A 22,299-nucleotide genomic window follows, 5' to 3' on the forward strand; every position below is an offset into this window, starting at 1 on the left:
CTCGATTGAGTCATGCAGATCACCCATTAACTCCCCACTCCACCTTCTCTGGCTGAGACAGATATGTTTTGGTAAGGTACGAGCGGTGAGGAAGTCAATGACAGATTGTATCAGGCTTTTACGAACTTACGGCTCTCGTTGGTCATCTAAAATCCACCACTGATGTACAGAGCCTTACTCTGCGTTTGTTTATAAGGGGATGTAAGCGAAAAGGACATGGGTGTGAGTGTCTTTGTTCCTTTAACTTCCCATCTTATGCCAGGGCTCTACTAATATAATGTACAAAACAGTATTTATGTAAATTATTTCTGAAATAAAAGTGAAACAAAAACAGTCGGATAATCCGCCAATTGGTTAATAGGGTGACAGATAATCGGAGTTTTACTGTAGTAAATTTTATATGCACATGCTCATGACGGTTGCAAACTGTCGGAAACTGAAGCAGAAACAACCTCATAAAACTCCATCTAACCTCACACGACTTTGATATTCTTACGCTGTATGTTCTGTCTAATGTGTTTGTCCTATTAGGGGGATTTGCAAAAAAATACTGAAATCCCTTTAAGGTTTGTGGAAAAAATATTATATATGAAAATGTGAGATGCAGCTTTCTCCAGTACCGGTACTTTAATTGGTGTGCGGAGCAAAAAACATAATGTGCATTTTTATACACATCTTGAATTATAATATTGACACCTCCTAAAATTCCACCAGAATACTCTGGCCCCATCGTAAGTTCGTGCAATTAACTGTTCAGAAACATCTTGTAACAAAGGTGCAATTCTTTCAAAATAAATTCCTATGCATTACAATCTTCTTAATGTATCCAGCTGTTTGCTGACAACATAAAGTCCACTGTAGTCTATTCAGTTGTTTTTCACGAGAAATAAGAGATATTTTGATCGGTGTTCATTATAGATGCCTGTTGCTAGTAGCCAGAGGTGGGGTGTAGTCAATATATACTGCAGGGCTGTGTCTTCTGCAACTGGTATTGATGATTTTAATTTACTTCTTTTGTGGTTTATGGATGGGCAGTATAGAAGAATGTGTTCCAGATCTTCATCATGATTATTACACCACAGACAAGTAGGTTTACCGTATCAGAAATGTGAAATCAGTGTAGGTACATGCATTAAAAATCTCCAAAACCTTATCTACACAACAGTGAACTCCAAAATGGTAATGTTAACATGTGGTTACGTGACAAGTAAAAAGTAGATAAGGTTTTATACAACAACAACACACAGTGCAAAAGTGAAATTAATAATTCGTAAGCTACCCCAGTTCACTTCGTAAAAAACCAAGTGATTAAAACAAGTGCTCCACAAATTGCTTCTTACACAACGATTCAGCATTTCAGTATTATGAAGTTGTATATAAAAACAAAGAGAGAGCAGTTACAATCGCCCCATTAAAAGGCAAGACACAACAGAACTCAAAGACAGAATAACAAAAACGACCAAACAAGTGTTCTTTTATAAAAGTTTTTATATTGGTGTTATACTATAAGTTTTATATTGCATTTTAGAAATTGATTGATATTAAGTAAGCTTAGTATTACTATTAGCACTAATTACTAGTAGACACACAAGTACAAGCGACATCCATAAATGTATCACACACTTAATCACGAAAAGAAGTTCACAGAAAACACACACCAATGGCTAGGTTTTCAATCATTTACAAATGTTAATTGTTAATTTTAATTATAATGCATCTGAAGATGATACAAAAAATGGTATCGAAAACGTTCATGTAAAAATCTTATTCATGTAAATGACTATTATAGTAGATAAGCATTGGCGGCTTAATAAAAGTGTTACACATTAAATAAAAGAGAAACTGTTTTCAAGTTGAATGTATGAAACAAAATGCTTTTTGAAACATAATATTGGAGTGTGGGAATATTGCAGCGAATAATATTAGCAGAAAATAAAATAAAATTCTTCAGTAAACTTAACAGCCTTCGTGCACAAACGACAGTTTCGTTTCGTGGTCCCATTCACAATCTTCATTATCCACTATTGATTCAAATAAGCGTTCCAACTTTGATGATTTAGAGAAAAAACTCGATAATTCAGCAAGATTAGTTAACTTTACTTTTACTTGTTACATAAAATTGGTAGACTGAGTTAAGACGAGGTTTAATTATTTGTACGCGTAGCATACACAAAAATCGCTGACTTACAATGGCTGCGAAATTTTGCATGTAAAACATTATGTTCTCTTGTCATCACAGCCGCTCCATCGTAGGTTTGAGCAATAAGTTCATCATTGCAATCAAAATCGTTAATGACTTCGAGAGCATGTTTAAGGAGAGCATTTGCAGACAATACATGTTGATGTCTGTTCCTTTTTAAATTCCTTCAATGTCGCCTTCTTCTGTTACTTATCGCAGAATTGAAGATCACTGCAATTTCGTACTATGTCATAGCTCTCATCCAGAATTAAAGCTAAGAATGGTGCTTTACAATCCTCTTTCCTAATTTTATAATCCATGAGTTCGCCCATCGAAAATATCAAGCCACTCTGAAATTTCTGAATTGAAGGTGAAATGCCCCGAAACATAGTGGAGTAATCCAAGTACAGTATGTTTCCAGTAAACTTTCTTGCCTTGCAGTCTCATTAAAATGTTCTATAAAATTGTCTTCATTCTTTGAGGATTTACTCTCATCATGCCCTCTAATGCAAGACCTAATTTTCCAAGACCCTTATAGAATGGCCAAGAATTGTTCTGTTCTGTCGAACAAGTTCGCTATGCTTTTCAATAGAAAGCCTATACTGATCATTTAAAGCAAATTCAATACTTAGGGTTTTGCCAAAGAAAGACAGTTGTTCTTCCACACTTGTGACTTGCAGAGTCTTTGTGTCTTTCTTGGATCTGTAAATATTATTTAAATCACTATAATGTGTATCATTCCACACAGATTTTTCACGAGAAAATAATAAACAAAGGCGCAAAAAAGTTTACTCATCTCTACACATCTACAGCCAGTTTTATCATCATTAACAACACAGAATTTTTCGATTAGGCAAACTTACCTACAGATGCGATTCTTAAATCACATAGGTTATTCTGTCATTTGAAAGTTGTGGAAAAATTACACATTTAGGGCCTATAGGTGTACAGAATGTTGTAGGTTAACTTAAAAGGCACTAATGTATAAATAAAGCACAGCTCTCACAAATAATTTTTAAAAGTATTACTATTAGTATTAACAAAATATGTCAAGGAGCAAAGTTATAAAACACACAGAAAAATTGAATATAAGCACACGCGTGTCGCCAAATGCAGAACCTAGATCACATCCGTTGGTCGCGGGACAAGTGACGTTCTTCCACTCAGCAGTTGCCTGTTTTCATATAGCTCAACTGATGCGAGGGACATCATCACATTTTGCCAAGCAGACACAGCATGGTTATGTGTAATCTACATCGCATCCTCTGCACACTGGTATAAGTGACGTTCTTCCACTCAGCAGTTGAACCTTGCCTCGCTCTGACATACATCTACCGATGCGACATATACAGTCACATTTCTTGCGAGTAAGAACACGCCATTAATAAATTGGCATGGGCGCGTGCCTTTGTCACTTCGTGTAATATATTTCCATTGACAATTAAAATTTGGAAGTAATCTTCAAATAATAATTATGTGTAAGAGGTATAACATTATACACACAAAATAAAGTACCGGTAAATAACGATAAATATATTTTTTGTTCAGAAAAATTCAGGGGATGCGATACATCACCCACATCCATGCATACTATGCCCCTGTACAATACACCACCCTCTTTTTCGACCCTTTAGCTGCGCGTTTTAAACCTACATATAGTTACAACACCATGTTCTTTTCCTTATGTTGAATGCAGTCACTTCGCTGTGGGTGGGGGGGGTGATTGAGTCTCCAGAAGGGGTTGAATATTTTGAAGAGCAATAATTGTACAAACATTTATTGCAGAGCTCTTTTATAGTGCTTTAAACTTCTGTATTTTAAGTTACTATTAAGTTACAGTAACTTTTTATGTTTAGGTTCTTTTGTTCACTATGAAAGGTTGTTGTTTACTCAGCTGTCCGAAGACAGGTCTGAACCTTACAAGTGATATCAAGAAGCCACCACTTATGAGGCAACTAGGCCAGGAGATAATGGGGTAGGGTGGTCAGTTCCTTTCCCTCTCCATTGCAAACATTGCCGACTACCTATTACACTAGTCAGACTTCAGATGCATACCAACAATTGTTCTTTCTCTGACACATATTGTCAAGTGAGATGTACTGCCTGATAATAGATTAACATAGCCAGAACCTCAATCAGAGGATTGTGAAAGGTTTTTAAGCAGTACTGTAAGACTCTGAAACAAAAAGTTGTAATGAGTAGGCTACTACACAAATATTCATGCAAATAATAATGAATTTAAAGCTTGTACTTTAATTTTACAATGTTCGTATTTGCCTTGATTTTTGCCTGGTGTACAAGTCTATAACTTCCTGGATGAAATTGATGGGTAACTCCTCAACATACTTAAATACAAATTTTCATGCATGCATTAAGTGCCTCTTGTGCTATTCGATTGCGGAGTCTTGTGAAAATGCGATTCATTGCGCTAAAAGACTGTTCTGCTGTGTCTATAGAAACTGGCAAGCACTGCAAAGGGATACAAAGTTCTCTTAGACGCTTGTACTCAGTGTTAGATTGAAGAATGTAACATATAAGGTTATCAGGTTTTTCTATATATCCAATATGTATTTAAATGAACAAATATGAGTCCTGATATTCATATAAGTAATCAACGTGATGATATCATCATGAGTTAATGTGTTAGTTTCTGTTGAGTGAAATTTGGCACTTAGACTTTTTAGAGAAACGGCTTTTATTAATTGTATCTAAATTTTCAAAATATGGTCTTCTATTATCGCCTATATCTCATGGAGAATTTTCCTCTTTTCTATATATATATATATATATATATATATATATATATAAATATAACTTACAAATAAATGTACTAGTTAAATAAAGTGAAATTAATGATCTTTGTCTGTGCATTTAAATCCTTACACAAGGCATGCTTCCAAAAGTGAACACTTACAAGAGCTTAAAACCCTGATTCATACAGATTGCTAGTTTTTTTTTTTTTGTAATGATTCTTTGATTTACAAATCACTCAACTCTTCGTTATGATTCTTTTGTTTACAAATAACAGTACTTGTTAAATGAAGTGAAATTAATTTCTTGTATCATTTGTGTACTACAATTTGATCTATGTCACAGTAATAGTATCGGTAAGTGTAAAATAACAATAGGTTGATAGATAGATAGATATATAGATTTATTCGTTCCATAATATTCTTACATTTGCTTTATAGCATAGAATAAAGAACATGTCCAATTCTTACGTTTAAATATAAATGCAAATATGAAATATGTACAGAATTAATACCTTAATAACAATACTAATATTTTATACAATGTAATATGTTTACCATTTAATAGTATTAAAATATTTACACAGTACTGTGAAATGTCAAGAATTCATATACAGAATAGAAAGTGTGAGATATTAAGTAATTTTTTAGTTTTACCTTAAATAATGCAGGGTTTTGGCTATAATACTTAATGTCTTCAGGAAGACTATTGAACAATTTTATCGCCATGTAACGTACTCCCCTTTGATAGCATGATAAATTTGATGATGGCGTATGAAAATCATTCTTTCTGCGGGTATTTATACTATGTATGGCTGAATTAGTTGGAAAATTTTCTTTATTACATAAGAGGAAATTTATTATAGAGTATATGTATTGATTTGTTAAGGTTAGAATCTCTAATTTTTTTAAAAATAATCTACATGATTCTCTAGCCTTTGCTCCAACTATTATTCTAATGGCTCTTTTTTGTAATAAGAATATATTTTAACTATCTGCAGAATTTTCCCAAAATATTATTCCGTAGGACATAATGGAATGAAAATAGGCAAGATATATTGTCTTTAAGATACTGCTGTTTAGAAATTGTTGTAACGACCTAATTGCGAAGCATGCTGAGCTAAGTTTGGGGGTTATTTCTTTGATATGATTTTTCCAATTTATTGTATTATTAATATGCAAACCATGTCATATTTTCTATATATGTATCGAATGTCACTTCTTTCTTTAAATGATACAATTAAAGTCAAATTATACTTCCATTTCAATTAGTCAATTACAAGGGTTATTAATATTTTCATAAATACTGTAATCTGTTTTTTGTCCGTACTGTAAAATTACCATAAAACGACATACAACCTTTTGCAGTCACCACGACGACATACTTCTTATTGAGTATTCATAATATTCATACCTCAGGACTAGAGAGATGGTCGTGCACAACTTATAATCACTAAATTGTGCACCCATATGCGTGGATTAAATCTCAAATCTCTCCGCAGTGCATATCAAGAGAAGGCATATGTCATTGTTGATAGTGATTCGTCCGTCGGAAGGGAACATTAAGCCTGGTAGCCCCCTTGGTGCTATTCAACAGAAGTAGGCTATGTGTCGGCACTGGGTTTCACCTTCTCCCTTCCTCACCATCATCATCCTCACCCATTCCCTACACTACACTTACACATACACTGACCCTAGTACACGATATAACTCTTCACAGATACACATCATGCATAACGTGGCCCACCGAAGTGGTGTGCAACTTGAAAATGGGTCACAGTCCTGCCATCCATCCGCAGTATGTGGAACCCGAATCATACAAGTGAAGTGGGTAGACATTAGACCAGTGGCGGCTGATTGACTGAGGCAAGTGAGGCCGGGCCTCAGTCACTTGGCTTAACTGAAATCAAATTTTGTTTATATGTAATATATTAGTTATTTGAATGAAGCATATATCGCTGTAGAAGCATTTGAAAACTTTGTGATGGAGATAGACCTGTCTTGCAGTAAAATTTGTTCCTGAGACCAGGATCTCTCATGCCGGGTCTGACTTGTGATGTATATAGATCTGTTTTGCAGTAAAATTTGTTCATGAGGCCAGGATCGCTTGTGTAGGGTCCGCTTCTGAATTTTCGTGTGTCTTCGCGGGCTTTTGAGGTTGTGCTTAAAACGTTGCAACTGAGGCACAATTCGTCTGGCCTGGTCAGGTTTCACTCCTCCCAACCATGGGCCGGCCTCAAGGGTAGAGTGGGGTGGGAATAGGGTGACTTGTCTTCCTAAGTAGGCCATAAATAACAAACGTTCCAGCTCTTTGGCAGGCAGAGACCCACATTATTCTCTCCTCTTATGTCTCAGTATATGACATAAGCGAGGGTGTTCTACTATTGTACTTCATAGTACAGTAGTGAATCTGGGCCAATGTTGTTATGTATTTCAGGAAAATATAAACAGAAACAAATGCCAGAAATAATGCTGGTATAGTTAATTCATTGTTAGAGTGTCCTTTTTCGAGAAGAAATGATATTGAAAGAAAGGAAGTTTTAAATAAAGAGAGAGCCGACAGAGATACCTACGACATCAACATCGCTGACAATTTTTCTGACAGATAATCTTAAAACGCGAGTTTCTATTGCATCCTGGTATGGGCAACATAAATGGTTAAGTGGTAATGTGGTGCAAAATAAACTTCTCTGTTGGTCTTGTTTGTTGCTGTCAAAGGAAAAAATTAAATAAAAGAAAGAAAGGGGAATTTCAACACATAATATGGGATGCTTCATCACACTGAAACAATCACTGAAACTCGCAGCATAACAGCTTATTTGGTGAGTGAAATTATTATTTTTCATTACTAGTAATAATAATAGACTAATAATAATAATAATAATAATAATAATAATAATAATAATAATAATAATAATAATGATATTAATATTAATAATATAATAACAATCATAATTAATATCATAAATATGCGTAAACATTTTCTATCGGAGGCACTTAAACTAGTTGCATCTGGCCTCACCGAGGATTTCGATCACCGGCCGCTACTGCATTAGACACACACTTCGTTAATTGTCTGAGAACGTTCAGCACTGTTTCCTCTTTCTCGAGCCTCCTAAGTTCGAACTCTGTTATTGGCAAGTCAATCAAAGAGTTTGATGCTGATTTCCCGTGGTCGAGCTGCTGAAATGATTGCATTGTTAGTTCTTAAACGAATCTCCCACTCTTTCTCACTCTTACTAAATCTCCGAATTTTGTTTCGCCTTGAGTCAGAAGTGATAACTGAGATTTTTGTTTTGGGATTTTGAAATACATACTAGGCCTGTCTAACCAATGTTGATGGTTAGCATCTTTTTCAGATAATACTGCCTGAAATTATTACTGACACTTATCCATTTAAATGAACGAAGCACAAATCGAATTCAAAGCCTCGCACGCACCATTGTTTCTCTAGGAGGCAGCAGAGCCTGGACGCAGTCTGCCATGATTATCACAACAGCACACTGTTATCTAGTATATAAAACATTCAAAATGGTACACATACTGTATTTTTACCAGGAAACAATTGGCATTCATACAGTCCTCTCTGTAGATTGAAAACTCAAAAAAGTTTCATATCCATTGTTCAAGAATTAAAACAGAAAATCAATATCCCGAATTTAAAAGAAAACTTACAAATTAAACCAAACCCTTTAACTCTATTAAATATAGAATATAATCTAAATTTAACAGAAGAAATACTGAAATCAGAAGTAAACACTGAAATACTGAAACAATTGTCTTTAGAGACAATTAATATTAGGTACCCTCCACAAAACTGGCTTCATTTATACACCGATGGATCCTTGATCTCCAGAGAACAAGATGCCGGAGCAGGTGTTACGTGCTGTCTCTTCTCACTTTATAGATCACTTAGATATGGAACAACAAGTTTTGATGGTGAAATCATTGCAATAAGTGAATGTCTCAGGAATCTTCTATGCCACATCAATAAATTTAGGAATGCAGTTATATTGTCAGACTCCAAAGCAGCTATTCTATCAATAGTCTCTAAACACACACCTTCATCTCAAACAGCAGAAATAACTAAAATGCTCTCTCAATTAATATCACTCAATAAAAGAATTGTATACCAATGGTACCATCCCATTGTGGAATCCTGGGAAACGAGAATGCGGATGCTTTAGCAAAGAAGGGCAGCACTGCTACTTACAGACCTGTTACTAAATCTACGTATTACTCTGTGAAAAGATTTATTAAATCTACATATTTAGACTTCAACAAACAAAATTTGATAACACAATCTCAAGGGAAAAAATGGAACTCTCTGCATCAAAATCCACAGTTAATTCCCGATTTACCACGAAAATCGTCTGTAGCTGCATTTAGATTGGCAACAGGCCATGATTGTTTGGCCAAACACCTGCATAGAATTGGAATATATCAGTCCCCTAACTGCCCATTGTGCAACTCAAACCAAGAAATGGATTCGGAACACCTCAAAATCTGTGCTTCAGTGGCTGGCCATGATAATATCTTTGAAAAATATTGGAGTGCAAGAGGTCAGATGAGTTTATTGTCAAACGCCTGGCATTAGAAAACAACAACAACATATTGTATTTTTGGTTCAGGGAAAATACTCATTTTTACGACAAAACTCGTAGAATACTATTATGTTCTGTGGACGAAAATAAATTGAAATGTATAAAATTAGTATTTTATTTGGACAAAATAAAGTTTAAGTAGGCCTATACATTACCGTGGCTCACTCAAATACGTAATGTATACTAATAATCAAGTAATACAATATTCCGACATAATATGAAGTTTTCTGTGCATAAGGATTTGTTTTAATTCTACCTCAGTCCTCGATTCACTAAGGAGTTACCGTAATGGCAAACAGCATTATGTCTATCTATAAAACCACACTTTCCAATGATGAAATTATTTTTATTTTACTTGGTTATTTAACGACACTGTGTCAACTACCAGGTTATTTAGCGTCGATGGGATTGGTGATAGCAAGATAGTATTTGGCGAGATGAGGCAGAGGATTCGCCATAGATTACCTGACATTTGCCTTGCGGTTGGGGAAAATCTCGAAAAAAAACCTAATCAGGTAATCAGCCCAAGAGGGAATCGAACCCGCGCCCGAACGCAACTCCTCCAATTATGAAAGAATTTTCGAACCCGGTTAAGTAGCTTCTGAGATTACCTACTGCATACAAACACACAAACATTCTGTAGATATTAATATTGATAAAAATTTATATATTCCCTTTATAGAATAAAATCAGTCTAGTATATAGTCACGAAGCTCAATACGTAGTAAATATGCATCCATAGATAGTTGCTAACCACTAAGATCGCTACTATCGCCTCATTACAGACAATGCACCTGCACAGTCAATTGTTCCTAGTACAGTACCCTCAAAACTCAAGCTTCGTGACTGTATATACTACAGTACTAGACTGTTATAAAATTATATCCGTATAAAAATAGTGTTAAATAAATATCTTTCGTTTGTTGTGCAAGGCTGCCTTACATAATATTAGTCTGAGGCGGCACTAATAAAACGCATTGTTATTTTAAAACTTATATATCTCGTTAAATATCAATGTTATCAACATTTTTCATAGAATAAAACTTATCGGAAATAGTTTTAAAGAAATGTTTGTCATGTAAAATATTTCATAAAAATCAATAATAGGCAACATATTTCGATTTATCTAATTCAGGCCCTTTTAAATAAAGTATTTTGATTGCCATGTAGCATAAATTTTAAGTAGCACCCAACTTAATTTGTATACCAGTTTTCATAGAAATTGGTTCAGCTATTATCACATGAAAAGGTAACACACAGACAAAAAATAAAAAAAATGCGATTTTTTATCTCAGGATAGTAGTTATATATGGAAGTTTCCTAGTACCCGGTACTCGTTACATAAGCCGTTAAGTCAGCCATTATTGTATATTCATAAGAGATGTGTATTTTCCCTGGACCAAAAATATATTACAAACTGACTAAAATCACATCTAGTAACAAAGGAACCACTGTGCAAACACAAAAACGACTTATGTGACGAGTACCGGGTACTAGGAAACTACCTTATATGTTAACACCAATTATTTTTGGAAAAGCGAAAATTACCAGAAAAGTTTAGATAATTTATTATTACCTAGTATAGATAAAGTTGAGTAGACGCAAATAGGAAAATTAAAACAAAATAACGAAGCAGAGCGAGCCCAGGTTGCAGAAAAATGTATCGAAGTGGCATCCTAGCACGACTACATCCAACAAGTTATACACCACTGAATTATGGCGTACCTATTCTTACATTAAGGTTCTCTGCAAATCAAGATTTTCAGGTATAACTCCCTGTAAAGTTGATTTGAATAATTTCGAGGGAAAAATTGTTCCGGAGCCAGGTATCGAACCCGGGATCTTTGGTTTAACGTACCAACGCTCTACCACTGAGCTACTCGGGAACTCTAACCGACACCGATCCAATTTTTCCCTCTATATCCACAGACCTCAAAGTGGGCTGACAACCGTCAAGCAACCAACTTCTGTTTTCCAGTAAGACAGTAATATGTAGCTCAATTTTACCGATTGATCCATCATTACTTGGTCTTACAATACTTCACCATTAATGTAGTTTCCACTTTCAACAAGAGAGTCGTTGGTATCGAATTTGTACGTCACATCTTATCATAACATGGCGATATGTGAGGTATGGCAAGTTTGGATAGTAAGTGGTGGAAGGAAGACAAAGTTATACAGCTGTGAGTGTTAGTGACATACTTTTGAAATCAGTACAAATGCAGTGCGGTGAACTTATATATCGTAAAGTGACCATAATGACGCAGGAAGCAGATTCTGTAGACAGTAAACCAAAAAAGCCCGAGAAAGAAACAATTCACTCGGGTCACTTCATGGTATCAGAATTTGAATTGGAAGCACAAGATGATGATGACTTAGTGGCAGTGCCAGTACCTGAAGAAGAAGGAAGAACTTCTTTACCCAACACTGTCGGTGTGACTGTTCAAATTAGTAGACTAAACACGAAAGAAAGAGCAGCACAACAACTGTCCATAGATTCATCATTGAGCAAATTGTTTCAATGCATGTCCTTGGCATACAGGTAAGTTTGTAGAAATAAAAAATGGGGTGAAATCATTTGAACTGGTTATTTTTGGATTGAAATTTTTTAACATCAGGAAGTCATTTTCTATACGAATTACGCATTTTCAGTTCCTTACTGTAGGCCTAATTAAGGTTACTGTTCACCATTAAGAAACTTACCATCCTAAAGATTGGATATCTTTGGTGATTAATATTATGTTTCATACAATATGTGAAATTGGCTATAAGTAGGTAGTATCTAATCTATTTAAACATGTGACAATTCATTAAGCGTATTGATAATGGGAGAAAATCAACTGTCTTCGGAGATGAGTTGACTGTAAGTCATACGTTATTCAGAAAAAATGGAAAGATCTCTACTAACCTTTTCAAAGTTCAAAGTCTAATTCCGCTTTATAAAACGAAACGATAAAGCGGTAAACCTTTATAATGTGCGTACATGAAGTTTTAATAAAGTTACGGTAATTCCGTGCAGGAGAGCCAACATATGTTTTTTTCCTAAAAGTATTTTATTACATCTCTCGTGTTATGCGAAATACAATATTTCAAGTCAGTGGCACGTCTGCACACACACACACACACACACACACACGCACGCAGTTATAGCCCAACCATTTATGAATACTATAAATGCACAGAAAGATGGACACTGAACTGCGAGACTCAGAATATTCACGTTTATAGTCAATGTAAATAAGTAGTATACCATGCAGAGATAACAAAACACTCGCTTAATCGAATCTAGAAATGTGCGTATTGTCAGTTGCACCAGTCTATTAAATCCTGACCGACGAATATTGTCAGAGTACAATTAATTTTGTAACAATATATGGTGTGTTTTTGGGCAATTTCCCAGAATGTGTCGCTGCACATAGACCAGTTTTACACAAAACCTAAACTTTGTGTTTGCAAGGTAGGCTATACTAAAATTCTGAACTAACCTAACCTAACCTGTGTCAGAGATTCAGGAGAGGTTAGGTTAGTAATATACCTTGGACACACTATTTAAGTTTTTCAGTGTGTCTATGTAGCGACACATTCTGAAAAATTACCCGCTTTTGTTAGCGCATGACAGTCGAAGGTTATTGGGCTGCAGTGGAAATCAAATCATATCACACATTGTTATGATTTTAAAACTGGTTATTGTATATAATGACCGATGAAAGCCACAGCACTACATTCAATATTAGTGTAACATTATAGCACCTCATTTGAATTGACCACTATTCCCAAATACACACTATCTCTCTTTTTCTTTCTCTCTCTCTAGGAATTTTCCCTATCAAAGGGTGGTTTATGACCTACCAGCCTCGTAGGTCAATTCCACGATAGGTTGGACATTGAAGTTAAAATTAAATTTCGTGTTCAGTATTTATGTTCTTTATATCATTTTCTTCAGAAAAGTTCATATTTTTAGAAACTAGCAGAAAAGTTCGATTTATTTAGTTCGTCTTTGTTTTACATACTGTACATCTGAAGTGAATATTTTTAGTGTGTACTTTTGATCTGTCAAATTTACTTTGGCAGTTCGTTGCCAAACCATAACTTAAAATTAATAAACAAGGCTGTTCTCTGTTGTAATTCTATTAACAGACAGAGAACCAATGTTTTACCTCTCAGCCTTAAAAAGAACCTGATCCAAACTTTAGTGATGCCCCACTTCGATTATTGCGATTCTTTACTCACGAATCTAAATACTGATCTTGCCCATAGATTACAGCGTGTTCACAATATCTGCGTTCGTTTCGTTTCGATCATGTAACACCGTCACTAGAATTGTTGTCTTGGAGTCCACTTAAAGAAAGAAGATTCTTCAACTCTCTCTTATTACTATTTAAAATCATCCACACCTCCACACCCTCTTACCTAGCATCTCGTTTTGTTTACCTTTCACTACCTCGAACCCGGAACATGTACCTTCTCTCTATTCCTCTGCACAGAACATCCTTCTACTCATCATCTTTCAGCATATCTATTCCACGCCTCTGGAATTCTCTCCCTGACCACGTCAGAGACTGTCGGACAATATCAAAATTCAAATTTAAATTAAAAAATCACATTCTAGTTCGTGGAATTGTTTGTTGAACACATGTCAGGTTGCGCAACTTCACCTTAACCCATGACATATAGTAAATATTGTAACTCTGCTGTTGTAAAATTGAAAATTAATATGTAATGTATTTATTACTATTATTATTATTATTATTATTATTATTATTATTATTATTATTATTGCTACTATTATTATTATTATTATTATTATTATTGTCAGTTATCAATAACATCATTTCTATCTCTGTCTTCTTTCTTTTCGTTGTATTAGCTCGATGAGAGCACTATAATGTACTGTTGACTCTGTTGACCCTCTATAGGGCTTTAACTTAAGTTGTATCATTTTCATCAGTGTTTGTATTTCTTTTTTATATTTATACGTGCTATCTGGTAGGATGGAAGAGAAGGCCTTATGGCCTTAATCCTGTCAGATTAAATAAATTATTAAGTATTATTAAGAAGACTTCAAAATCAGTATTTACTTTTATGAATGTCAGTGAGTTTAAAAATTCGCTATTTTAAAAATAAGTGTTTTTATGTAACACCTGTCACAGAATATGCTTAAAGTTGCTCTCTTGCTCTCAGTTTTTGTCCTGAAGGCACCAATTTTTGATAGCTAAGTCAAAATATGATGCCAAAAGTACAGTATGTTTTAAGTTTTTTTTTTAAACTAAAAATAACAAGTGTTTTAATGTGACGGGTGTTACAAAATTAGAGCACGGAGAACACAGGAATTCTGTATTTTGATTTATTGGAGGTAGTTCCCACAACACATTATTAAATAGGTTTCAAATGTTGGTAAATCTGAAGTTTAAGTTATCAACAGTCGTCAATACCTGTTTCCTCCAAAAGCTTACTTGTCTAAAAGATTTCCCACCAAATTTACATTAAGCTGAATGTTTGGTCGAAAGTTCTGATTTACTTAAAAATTATAGGCTACAAAGGTAAATGTAGGCCCACTTATGTTCTATTTTAGTTAGTCATAGTACTTTTCTATTCTGTAACATTATTTCTTGCTTACTTAACAAGGAATGAATTACTGAAGATATTAACCACTAGCATAATCTAAAAATAAATGTAGATTAAGCTACAGCATTTTTAGGATACACGAAGCTGCATGTTAACCATGCAATTATTTATTTTAACGTTTTGAGATAGCTGGATACCGTATATATTTAATTGCAGAATGGGGAAATCAGCAGCTGACAGGCAACCTGAATGCCGTAGGCGAAGAAAAGTAAATAAAGATAAAGTAATTTTTTGTGCAGATGGAATTTGTTCCCCAGATGAACACACAAGTTACATTATACAAGTGAGTGTGCAAAAATGAAAGGAATACTAGCAGTTGATGTGTTTTGTGTAGAAAAGTATTTTCAGTAAGAGTTCCAAGTTTAATTTTCATTTATCTCCAAACTAATTTTTATGACATCTCCCTTTATCCAAATAACACAGATATGAAGACTATTTGCAGAAGGAGAGAGAGAGAGAGGGAAAAGCTTAGGAGAATAAAAAAGCTATCAAGAAAAGAACTTACTGTGAGCAGTAAGAAAACAAAACTGAAAGTTTGAAAATAAAGGGCAAGAAAAGCTGCATTAATAAACACTAGTATTTTCAGTGATTCACCTGTGTACGAAATTTCAGTCACTAGGAAAAGCTGTCCAAATAGTAAAAATTGAGACAGCTCTGAGTATGATGCTACTTAAGTTGTTGCATTTTGTCTTGTAATTACAGTTTTAGTAAAATTTATTAAATTTCATTGTGAGAAATATAAATTTATATTTAGCATTTGTATATATAGTATATATATACTAAAAAGTAAACCAGAATTTATGTTAGGAACAACAGTTTAATATCAAAAGCAAATCCGTTTTTTCTAGCCACAATATTTTGATTTTATGGCTGTATTTTTTATTGTTTCTATTAAATATTAGTATTAATTTACTTTAGAGCGTCAGAAGTACAATTGTGAACCTGTCAACATCATATTTGTAATTTACTAAGTGAAAGTTACTTACTTACTTACTTACAAATGGCTTTTAAGGAACCCGAAGGTTCATTGCTGCCCTCACATAATCCCGCCATCAGTCCCTATCCTGTGCAAGATTAATCCAGTCTCTATCATCATACCCCACCTCTCTCAAATCCATTTTAATATTATCCTCCCATCTACGTCTCGGCCTCCCTAAAGGTCTTTTTCCCTCCGGCCTCCCAACTAACACTCTATATGCATTTCTGGATTCGCCCATACGTGCTACATGCCCTGCCCATCTCAAACATCTGGATTTAATGTTCCTAATTATGTCAGGTGAAGAATACAATGCGTGCAGTTCTGTGTTGTGTAACTTTCTCCATTCTCCTGTAACTTCATCCCGCTTAGCCCCAAATATTTTCCTAAGCACCTTATTCTCAAACACCCTTAACCTATGTTCCTCTCTCAGAGTGAGAGTCCAAGTTTCACAACCATACAGAAGAACCGGTAATATAACTGCTTTATAAATTCTAACTTTCAGATTTTTGGACAGCAGACTGGATGATAAGAGCTCAACTGAATAATAACAGGCATTTCCCATATTTATTCTGCGTTTAATTTCCTCCCGAGTGTCATTTATATTTGTTACTGTTGCTCCAAGATATTTGAATTTTTACACCTCTTCGAAGGATAAATCTCCAATTTTTATATTTCCATTTCATACAATATTCTGGTCACAAGACATAATCATATACTTTGTCTTTTCGGGATTTACTTCCAAACCGATAGCTTTACTTGAATCAAGTAAAATTTCCGTGTTTTCCCTAATCGTTTGTGTATTTTCTCCTAACATATTCACGTCATCTGCATAGACAAGAAGCTGATGTAACCCGTTCAATTCCAAACCCTCTGTGTTATCCTGAACTTTCCTAATGGCATATTCTAAAGCGAAGTTAAAAAGTAAAGGTGATAGTGCATCTCCCTGCTTTAGCCCACAGTGAATTGGAAAAGCATCAGATAGAAACTGACCTATACGAACTCTGCTGTATGTTTCACTGAGACACATTTTAATTAATCGAACTAGTTTCTTGGGAATACCAAATTCAATAAGAATATCATATAATACTTCCCTCTTAAGCGAGTCATATGCCTTTTTGAAATGTATGAATAACTGATGCACTGTACCCTTATACTCCCATTTTTTCTCCATTATCTGTCGAATACAAAAAATCTGATCAATAGTCGATCTATTACGCTGAAAACCGCACTGATAATCCCCAATAATTTCATCTACGTACGGAGTTAATCTTCTCAAAAGAATATTGGACAAAATTTTGTACGACGTCAATAAAAGTGATATTCCTCGAACTTAAAAAAAATTGCACACTTAGAAAACATATGTCTACCGTTGATATTAGGCTACCAGTACTCTTAAGTCTATGTAGTGAACTACAGAAAATGTATGTTCTATGATTTGAACCAAAAAAAAAAAAAATCAAATGTGAAATTTCTTCAGACAAGTAACACCCGTCACATAAGATTAATTAAATTGTAAGTGCAAGGCTTAATATTTTAATTACATCTATTATACCACTCGATTCCTTGAACTTTTCTCTCACTGAAAGTAGGTAACACAATTCATTCAAACTGTGAACCTCACAGAGTTATCAGTTAAACTGTATCATTAATTTATGCATGTCTTTTTCATGTTACACCCATCACATTGTTTATTTCACTTATATCACCTGACAAATAATGGTTAGAAAAAAAACAATTAGTTGTGTCTGATGAGCAAGAAGTGAAGATTCATTGGAGTACAAAAGAACTAGTAAAAATATTTTATTAATTATTGTATTCCAGTTAAATTTCGAAGAATCTCAATGAAAGTAACACCCTTCACAGTGAAATTGACCAGTGTTGTTCATCTTATACACTGTTTTGCTTAGCAGTAAAGTAGCTATATACAGTATTGGCTGTCATCTTCACACAAGACATTAGTCTGAATTTCAACTAGTCAGTAAAGAGAATAGTCCACCAATGCTGACCTGGTGTTGAGTGAAATGAAGGTGCACTGCCCAATGTTGATGCATTAACGAGAGATCCTTTTTTGGATCTTGTAGAGATGAGATCTGCCTTCTTCAATCCTTGTGATCGATCTCTCATTGACACAGATTTTTCATCATCTTTTCGAGGTGACTTATGCTTCTACAGTTTTGATAAAGTGATCCTGTCAAATTTTCAGTCTCAGATAAGTTACTGATCGTCCCTGACAAATATTTAACTTCTAGAACTCCTAGAGAGGAGTGAAGATATTGGTATGCTCCTTTGAAATATGCTCTATGAACACACATACTTAGCGATATTTTATAAAATAAAAATTACCCTTGCTGTTGTCTTTGGTTACTTACGATGTCCAGTTAATAAATTACTAATAGGCTAAATACCTTTAATGAAAGATACAAATTAAAGAGCTTTTGTAGATTAAGTTATTTTCCTGTGTTCAGTTTTTGGGGTGTGTGAATATTTGGCAAAATCATCGAGACATTCAATAACACAATATTTGCTACCTAGTATTCATAATATTGTATAATATTTATAAAACAAATGTAATTGCAGTGAGATGTGACAATGGTATCCAGGGCCGCCGACAGGATTTATGGGCCCCAGTGCAATATTGTGCTCGGGCCCCGTTAAAAAATGTAAAAAATTACATGTTACGAATTATTCTGATGATAATTATTTGCAAAATAAATAAAAGATAACCTCACACACAGATATGAATCTAAAAATATACACTTTTGTTACATTGAAAAATTTTAGCAAAACTTCACATGAGAATAATATATTACGCTTCTTTTTCAGTAGGGCCTACATAGTATGTTTCGTGACGGAACTTTCGTCTGTTTTGTTTCGTTTTCATAAAACACTATTCTTAAACAGCTGTAATTTCTGACTTGCAGGCCAACATCAACAAAACTCTCCTTGACTTCATTGATGCAACATCATCAATTATATCATCAAAATTTAAAGACTTAGCATGATCGTTCTCCAGAATAATGAGGCCAAGGTTACTCAGTCTTTCTTGACATATTGTTACTCTGAATACATTTTTATTTCCTTCATTTTGTTTGAAGTTGGTGGGTGAAATTGAGCGTTGCTTGTGAAGGTGCAGAAAATAAACCAATCTCAAGTCCGTCTGTTCAGGCTGTCAAAAATGAAGACAGTTCATGCTTAGAAGTGAATACTGATGGTTGTGGCTGTTTCGAAAAAAAATTCTGATAACAGTAGTATTGAATCAGAACAAGCAAACAATATGTTAGAAATTTAATTTTTCAGTCGTTGACTTTACTACATTATATATTTTGTTAGGTGTTAACCTTTACATAATAAATTGTGTGATGTATGAACGTTTTCGTTGACCATGTCAACATCATCAGATACACTCTGTCATTTTACAATATCAATACTCTCAATGTTATCTACACAATTCACATACAATACATGTTTACTGTCATATGAAGGTAAAACCTATTAAAAAATTATATGATTTAGTTTTATAATGTTGAATTGTGGATACCCCAACTGTCAACAATTAAAATATACTTACATTATCATGGGTATATTCTTTGCAAATCATCACATGTGAACGATAATATGAACAATGTCATGATATGAAGCTAAAAGTAAGATAAAATATAAAAATGATGAGCTAACTCTATTTAATGCTTTACTATGCATGTGAGGATTTGCAAATTACAATATTTTGTTACAAGGTATTCACTTTTCCATATCATAGTATAAAATTCTGGCCTGTTATAACTGCCTATATTTTGTAGATCTTGGTGTTATTGTTTATGCCAATATGTTGGGTTTAAACTGTTTGTAATTAATCAGATGATGGGCGTATGTTCTGTTGTTGTTCATGTTACAGGATAATTATTCAATATAGTAGTGATGTTGTAGAAGTTTATTTAACATGGTGTGAATCGAAAGTCTGAAATCGTAGTTGTGGAAGTGTTTTCTGTGGATGTTGGTCGTGTCAACGACTGAAAAATAAAATTTCTAACATATTCACAGACTTTTCTGAAAATTACGCAAAATGAATTGCAAAAGCAAACAATAGTAAAAATGATGTGTTAATACGTGCAAGTGAAACAAATTCACACACACAAGAGCCTTTCCAGTATTATTTTCAAAACTCAGGAATGGAGAATGTGTTCCCAGAGACTGGCTAGTGTGGAGTGAAACAAATCAGGGAAAATAGTACAGTGACTATTTTCTCTGATTTGTTTCACTCCACACTAGCCAGTCTCTGGAAACACATTCTCCATTCTTGAGTTTTGAAAATACTGTACCTAATACTGTTTTTGGAAAGGTCGAACAACACATTCAATGACACAGTTTGTCTTCTGCTTTTTAGTTTTCCAACGTCACTCAAGTTCACACTAACTTCAAACAAAGTTCTACTCTCTTTGTTAATATCTTCCAATTTTTCTGTCTCTCCTTGTGCTTCTCAGCTCCCGACTTATGCTTCTACTTGTCCATTGTCCACTGGTAACACTAATGAACAGAATTTACTAGAAAAACGACAACGAAAAGGCGAAAGTTTCGTCACGAACCATACTATGTAGGCCCTACTGAAAGGGAAACGTGATCCTGCGACTAGCACATTGCGGTGGGCCGGCAGGGGTTGGTAGTTCAGAGGACAAGCCAATTGAACGTGTTGGGTACAAGCGACGGAAACATATTTCAGGCAAATTCTGGAGCCCTCAAGTGTCGTGTCGATGATTGTTAACATGAGAAACCGATATTCTATTATATAAACCTTAAATTTTACATAACCGGTAATGAAATGGTAATTTGTATTAATTCTACTATTGTTGATTAATATGTCAGATTGATGTAACAAATGCTCTTACAAACTTTTATGCTCGACCATGCCGAAATGTAGTAATTATACACCTGGTAGCAGTCCATTAAAGTACACCTACTCATTAAAGGTCAGGTCTTTCAGCCAATGACGACTCAGGTTACAACTGTTCAGCCAATGACAGGTCAGCTTTCTACCGTTATAAAACCGCAAGTATCGATTATTCTCGGATATGCAATCGAAAGAGAATTAGCGAAAAGTCACGGAGGCTGGAAATCCAATACTGTCGCAGAAGGTTATGTTCTGTTACTATAATAATTAGCGTTAATTGTAAATAATATTCAAATAAATTCAATTTGTCATCTCGTTTTTCAATGTCAAATTTAATTTCAATGTTATCTCTGTAGGTTCTTATGGCCTAGCAAGGTCAATGTGAACATCTGTTCCTCAGAAAAAATCAATACTTTCGCGTCTGCCAACATCTCACAACATACGGGACATTGGTCAAGGTCAGATACAAAGAAAATTAATAATATCAAGTTAGAAATATGGTCGAGCATAAAAAGTCGTATGAAACTCGCCTATAATGGTAATTAAGAAGCTCGTATGAAAATTATGAAACTCGTTTCATAAATATCCATACTCGCTTCTTAATTACCTTCATTATAGGCTCGTTGCATAATGTACTATTATAGTACCAGTATATATCTGTGAATAATTATTCGCGATAATCAAAAGTAATCAGACTCAATCTGACGGGCCCATATGCACTTGCCCCCTTGCCCCCCCCTTCTCGGCAGCCCTGATGGTATCAGTCTTATCACAATGAACAAAAATTCATAGGTTTAGGAGTAAGACAAAGATACCGGTATGACTTTTCGACATGTTGTTCATTATGGATGAAATAGGCTAAATAGATAATGGAAATAATTTCCTTCTGGATATACAGAGAGTTCCTATGCAGACTCACTTCAACCTCTACCTAACAAAATCTGTCATCGGGCAGTGAGGAGTCACACGTCGACATACGGACAAGTCTGTGCATGCTTCTCTATGCAGACCAGTCCCACTTCATTGTTTACCATTTAGCTTCTTCAGATACCATTTGGAACAAGCACTCAGCACTACCATCATTAAGCTGACAGAACATTACTAGCTGGAACCGGCCTTCATTGGAACTCTTTGTAGCCTATACAACTCGGTAGAAATTTACAGTTAGAGTCGTTTCTTTTTGCGGATGATTTAGCTCTTGTGATATCCTCAGAAGATGATTTAGGTGCTAGTGTCATGCAGTGTTGGAACATGAGAAAGGCAACCAAGATACTACAAAA

At 34.6% G+C, this 22,299-nt stretch overlaps 1 protein-coding gene across 5 annotated transcripts in view; it reads left to right on the top strand.

Moving 5' to 3' along the window:
* Positions 1–11,634: 11,634 nt before the first annotated feature.
* Positions 11,635–22,299, top strand: part of Mondo (MLX interacting protein mondo) — a 654,540-nt gene continuing 643,875 nt past the window's right edge. For 3 of the 5 annotated variants that reach the window (XM_069848440.1, XM_069848438.1, XM_069848442.1), the window contains exon 1: positions 11,636–12,075. In XM_069848440.1, coding sequence (XP_069704541.1) covers positions 11,753–12,075 — 323 coding nt within the window. In that variant the 5' untranslated portion in view covers positions 11,636–11,752. Of the gene's footprint in view, positions 12,076–22,299 lie in introns of all 5 variants that reach the window. The other 2 variants (XM_069848437.1, XM_069848441.1) reach the window with 1 other exon arrangement.

This window comes from Periplaneta americana, chromosome 15, assembly GCF_040183065.1.
Source record: "Periplaneta americana isolate PAMFEO1 chromosome 15, P.americana_PAMFEO1_priV1, whole genome shotgun sequence".
NCBI lineage: Eukaryota > Metazoa > Arthropoda > Insecta > Blattodea > Blattidae > Periplaneta > Periplaneta americana.